A 6,065-nucleotide genomic window follows, 5' to 3' on the forward strand; every position below is an offset into this window, starting at 1 on the left:
TTTTGTTACCCCCTTCTTTTTATCCCTCTTATTCTTTTCTTCAAGGGTACGACGATCTTTGCGATATGGTTGAAAACGTTTGAGGTCTGAGATATCAAAATACTTTCATTAAAGTTTGACCTACCAAGTGTAAAAGGTCTCGGTTTTCATTATATGTGGGCTGTGGCTGTTCTTATCTTACCATGTATCTCGTTTTTTAACGTAAAGAACTTTTTACCACATAAACTTCTTAGCCTTGGTAAATTTTTATGGAAGACCTTTTTATTTGTTTTTGAGAAATGTCTTATGGAATACATTATCATAGGAGCACCGATGGCTTTTGGGTTTGATCAGACGGGAATTTTCAATTATTGTAACTACCATTAAAATTTACCAAAATTCGTACATAACCAGAATAACTAAAGTAAAACTTAAAAAATATATTAAATCTAAAGGATAATTAAAAAATATATTAAAACTAAAGGATAATTAATGTTAATTTGTTGGGGCCATCTCTTTTGAAAGGTTTCGCACCAATATTTGATAAATATCAAGTTGTGAGGGAGACATTTTTGAAGTATCACTGCTCATCAGTTGTAACCCTATCTTCATCTGCTCATTTATAACCTTTTGGTGTTGAATGTCTAAATTTTCGCTTTGCAACGTTATATTTTCTCTTTGCAACGCTATAGACTCTTCCAGAAGTCTATTTCTAGTCTCTAATTCCGCATTTTTTTCTTTCCAAAACTCAGACGTCATATGAGGCGCAGAACTTTCTCCAATCATATTTAAAAAATTATCGTTATTATTAAATTCAGGGTTTGGACTAGCCATCGAAGTGACTATAAAACTAAAATGGATCAAGATTGATAGGGAGAAAAAATTGATCTAGAAAAAAGAGAGGACAGATGAAAGAGGGGAAGATAATTTCAACTAAAAAAAGAGAGGAAGACAAGATGAAATAGAGAGAAAGGATGAAAAAAAGAAATGGGGGGTGGATTCCCTTTTAATAGCCGGATCCACCCACCATTATTACCGTTGGGAGTCCAACTAGCTCCCAACGGTAGGATTATGGGGCTGGGAGCATTAGGGAGCCCAGCCCCCGGGCTCCCTGGTTGGAGTTTGTGGGGCTGGGGCTGGGGTCTAAGCAAGTAGAAAGAACTGTTAGATAAAGCACGTGACTGTTGAGAGAGAGGGGGTGACCGTTAGGTGAAACCTAAAATTCAAAACGAACTCCTAGGAAATTATTATTAGGTCCCTAAACTCATAATCTGGATGAGTGTCTTTTAGGTGAATGAAAATGAAGAATGATTTTTCTTCACCTTCTTCTTCTCCTCCAACACCTTCATCTCCTCTTCCAATTAGTTTTGGTCCAGGACAAGAGAAATACTTATTCTCTTCCTCATCTTCTTCATCGTCATTTGGGTCATCGGCTCATCTGTCTCCAACGCAAACTAGTCCTCTCTTACGACAGCAAATCAATTCCATAGATCTAACTACGACGTTATGGGATTGGCAAAGACTGAGACGACAACCATCTTCTTTTTATATAGATCAAAGAACACCAAATGATGATTTGGGTTCCCAAAGCGTGTCATGTTTTAATGATTTGTGAGTTGTTTTCAACCTCAGAATGTGTCTCGTTATCCTTCGCTTCCTTAGACATAGAAATATGTAGTCCCAAACGACCGGCCATAGTATTGTTTATTAAAACTACTCAGACCCACAAAATATATTGAAAACCAACAGTTTCATATCCTATTAGTTTTTTTTCGACTATATGTAACTTTCCTAAGTCATTTTGCAATTTTTGTGCAGGGTGCAGTGGTTGTTTCTTAGATGTTGCAGCAACTTCTGTTCTGGTTGTCCCACTCTCTCATCTTCCCCAAAAAGAGCATTCTCCTTTTCTCAAGGGCTCTCCTTATTTAGGTCTTGGTTTAGGTCCATGATGCCCTCTCTTTGTAAGTGCATTGTCCCAAAATCAGTTGAGAACCAAAGGATTCAAGTCAGAAGGAAGGCAAGTTTGGCATTTGGTGCCCCAAAATTTGTAGGTCAAGAATAAGAAGAAACTTTTGAGTGCCAGTGGTATCTTGATAATATCAAATAAGAACTGATTTTTAGTAAAGATGATCGGGTCAAGATGGAGAAAACAAGATGTCTCAACACGAATATTATTATCGAGATGATTTGACACGACTATTTTTATCCTTTTAAAAGGAAGATAAAAGTATTCTTATCATGGACTTCACAAGAGATTATATTAACTTGTAAATGAATGATAATGTAAATTCATCGTGAATGTTGTATATTATATGACGGGTTTTGCTTTTGGCAAATGCAATTCTACACAACTTTTATAGCGCTCCTCATGTAAACCTAGATTTCAAGGGACGATTATTTTGTGAAGATGATCTTGTGATCTTGCTAGTTATCTCATAAGATATACAATTTTCTTTCCTATTTTGAACCACCTTTAAAGACTCAAATTCACATCGATATAGAGGAAAAGAAAACATAAATAGAAAATTCACCCACTAACTATGTGGTTCTCATTGTCGAGGTTGCAGCTAGGTCAAGACACAAGGCTAATTCTACACGAGTCATGAGATAAGATTTTCGATACAAAGCTAAACATAGGAAAAGAGCACTACTAACATTACAAACTCAAACACCATTCCGTTGTGGCTCCACAAAAGTAAATCTTCCAATAATATTACAAGAAAATGAAACACCACTCACATATATCAGGCGGCAAAATAGTTCTGCACACAGTTTGGACACCTGCTCATGTCTGTATACAGGTCTCGTCACCGAGAACCACAAAAAATCCTCGAGCCTCGGGAAGTTTCTAGTTTCTGCTTTATAAGTGGACGAGAATGTCGTATCTGTACCAGTTGTGTGCATTTTCGAACTCATTTGTGAAAGAAGTGCTGCCTTTAATTATCCCATACATGCTTAAAACCGTTTAGGTTACCTGCACTGTATAGAAACAATATTATTGAAGACAACTGATGATGGGAGGGAAATAGTTCCAGAGTACCAAACCGAAGATAGAAGTTACATGTGAACTACTTTCAGGTAAGGCTACTGCATTATATCAGATTAGAATGCTTTTCACTCAACAAGATCGATAGTTCTGATGAGCTAACAAAATGCGGGTTTGTCATTCTTCCTACCATAACATTGAGTGAAGTTTAAAAGCAAGAGAGATACGCTATACCAAAAAAAAACTCGTAGTTAACCAAGATGCAGTGAATATAGTGATTGAAGGACTTATTCAACTGACATATGTGACGGAATGACCTAACAGAACATCAAATCAGTGGCGTTAGAACTTAAGCCAATTTAGGACTCTTCTACTGAAATCTGAAAGTAAAGAAAGTGGATTCATACTCTAATATCACGACCAAAGAGTCACACCATTAAGGGCAGGGATTATGACTTCCTGAATTTGAATTTTGAACCCAGTAACAAGAAGCAGCAAAAAGAATATCTTTGTGGTATAAAAGAACTTATAATGGATAAAAACCAATAAACTCACAAACACAAGAAGTAGAACATATTTGGTCTAAGAGGTTCTAAGTTGAACTAGAGTAAAGCACATAGAAGATCGACGGATGCAACACTTGCGAAGTTAACTTGAAGTCGAGATTCACCGATTTGTGAACTTCAACACAATGAAACACTATTACCACGGGTGGTAAGAGTATATTTTCCATGATCAAATTTCACAAAATCGTGAGGGCATCAGCGGGATATGTTGTAGAAACACTTGAAAAGAACTGTGCAGTAGAGGCAATCAATAATACCACATGCGATAGAGCCTAACACATGATTGTGTATTCAAGTGTTGTGCCGGTTGGATACCTGAATAATATGAGCTAATAGGGTGGAGTCACAGCTGCACTGTCTACCCAGGAAGGCTTCTTTGCATTATAGTAGAAATATGCTATCATTTGCACCAGTTCTTCTGACGTCCGCATATCTAAAGCAAAACCCAAAAGTTGGTTTAGGTGTCTGCTGCTCCAAAAAATTGTGTCAATGCACAACTGGTGTGTCATAACTCCAAAAGGTAACTTCAAGTTCTCACCTTTTTCCCTGTATAAAATCTTGTCTCCTTTGAGGAATAACAATTGTGGGCACTCTCTAACTTTAAGAGCATATGCTAAGTCCCTCTCAATGTTGATGTCAATCTTGACGGTCTGGTTCATAGAAATTCAAGATCATAGCTTAGGTGGAATTAGCATAAAGTAATAGCAGATGGTTATATAAGATCGAAAAGAGCAAGATGAAAAACTTAATACCCGAGGAGGCAACCGATCTTTGGCACTCCAATAGACCTTCGCTGCTTTTTCCAGCTCTTTCAAAAGCTTCCAGTTATCAGTTGCCCTGGTGAAAGAAGAAGGTACTAAGAAGAATTAGGTTAATTTGTTACTAGTTGTAGATAAAGTTCATTCCTCTCATCCCCAACACACATAAGCTATCATTAACAATATGCTATTGTTAGAAGATTTAGTCAGCTCGAAGTGTAAATGGTCCAGAGGATTTGGGTTTGAGAAAATGCTAGGATAGCACTGTTTCTCCCTAACTTCCTTATAAATGAGTTCCCTATGTCAGATGCAAGGAGCAGTCCATCAACGTTTAGCAAAATGTTGCGCAACACAAAAGAAATTCCATCATATTCTTCACCTTCAAGCTTCGGCATCACTAGAAGCAAGCACCCTTAGTAAAGGCAGCTGTACTCAAAACTCAAAAATCAAAAGGTTGGCCATAGTCTCGGGGAGATAGATCAAGCTATGATCCAAAAGTCCACTTGTGAGCAGACTTATAACAATCGCAATTGAACCCACTCCTCCAAAAGGAACTTGAAGGAATACAGATAGAGGGTTATAAATAATGGAGATGATTGATCACTCAAAAATAAGGGGTCATTGAGTTTTTATGTTCTTAACAAAAGTTTCTACTCTAACCTATATATGATGCATTTCTATGTTCAATCAAACCAAGCTAGGAGAAAACCCGGAAAGTAACAAAACTATAGCAATTGTATACCTGTTATATCTTTCAAATACGAGAACGATTAACGGACTGGGATGAAAAGCGAAACTTTCCCACTCCAAGCAATTAATCTCCTTCACCCAACCTTCATCAATCTCTCCTTCCCAATCTATCTCAACCCCATCCTCTCCAATAACATTTTTAATTGGATGCTTATCAAAATACTCAGATGCCCTAATTCCCCACCCAACATCAGCATCCAATGGCCAATTTGGATCCTCTTCTTCAACCACCACCTCTTTCTTCCCATTACCATCATCATCATCGTCATCAACTACAACTGTATCTCCATCGATCTTCTTGTCTTTCAAAACCTTCTCCTTGTCCTCCAACACTTCACCATTTTGTTGCCGAATTGCTTCAAATGTCTTCTCCAATGAGTTTCGAACAAAATCTTCCACAGCAGTAGCTTCACTTTTCCGACCACGCTTGGGTTTCCTCGGAATAGTCGTCGGAAATACATCGTCAGTGGGTTTCTTCACTTCTTTGGGGTCGGATTTTGGGCGTATATTTTTCCTTTTAGGGTTAGTATTTGGGGGTTTTTGCTGGTCGGAGGCGGATAGAATCAGAGGTTTAGGGGTAATTTTCGGTTGTCTAGGATAGTATGAGGTTGAGAAAAGAGATGAATGATGAGAAATAGGGTTAGGGTTTGGGAGGTAGAAGGAATTATGAGAACCATAACTAGGGTTTATGAGAGGCTTTAGAGAAAAAGTTTGAAGCAGATACATATTTGTTCCCTATAATAATCTCTCACTGCAATCTCCCGCCAAAATGGATAAGAACTTTTTCCGCTATATGAACTCCGCTAGGATTTAACGACGCATTAAAGTTGTGTCTCAAAAGAGAAATGATGCTTGGCCCGAGTGGCCGTCCCACTCTCACCCGAATGGGTGACGTGGTCGGCCAACTCGGACCAAATTTTGGTTTTGAGTAAACCATAATTACATTCATAAGTGAACAACACAAAGATACATGGTATAATTCTTATTTCTCTCCTCAACTTCATGAGAGTTATATAAGTAAAGTTC

The 6,065-nt window shown here is 37.8% G+C and overlaps 1 protein-coding gene across 2 annotated transcripts; it reads right to left on the reverse strand.

Moving 5' to 3' along the window:
* Window positions 1–2,613: 2,613 nt before the first annotated feature.
* Window positions 2,614–6,065, reverse strand: MRL7 (polyadenylate-binding protein 2-binding protein). 2 transcript variants are annotated; one of them, XM_086670752.1, is made up of 5 exons: window positions 5,032–6,065; window positions 4,284–4,368; window positions 4,070–4,181; window positions 3,847–3,964; window positions 2,614–2,958 (listed from the first exon to the last, which is right to left on the reverse strand). In XM_086670752.1, the coding sequence occupies exons 1-4, from the start codon at window positions 5,763–5,765 to the stop codon at window positions 3,861–3,863; spliced, it is 1,035 nt and encodes a 344-aa protein (XP_086526878.1). In that variant the 5' UTR covers window positions 5,766–6,065; the 3' UTR covers window positions 2,614–2,958; window positions 3,847–3,860. The 2 variants fall into 2 exon arrangements, with proteins under 2 accessions (XP_086526878.1, XP_086526879.1); XM_086670753.1 differs by having other exon boundaries at window positions 2,614–2,953; window positions 5,032–5,954.

This window comes from Eschscholzia californica, unplaced genomic scaffold (assembly GCF_041429995.1).
Source record: "Eschscholzia californica isolate CP2 unplaced genomic scaffold, dmEscCali1.0.p SCAF_3, whole genome shotgun sequence".
Lineage (NCBI taxonomy): Eukaryota > Viridiplantae > Streptophyta > Magnoliopsida > Ranunculales > Papaveraceae > Eschscholzia > Eschscholzia californica.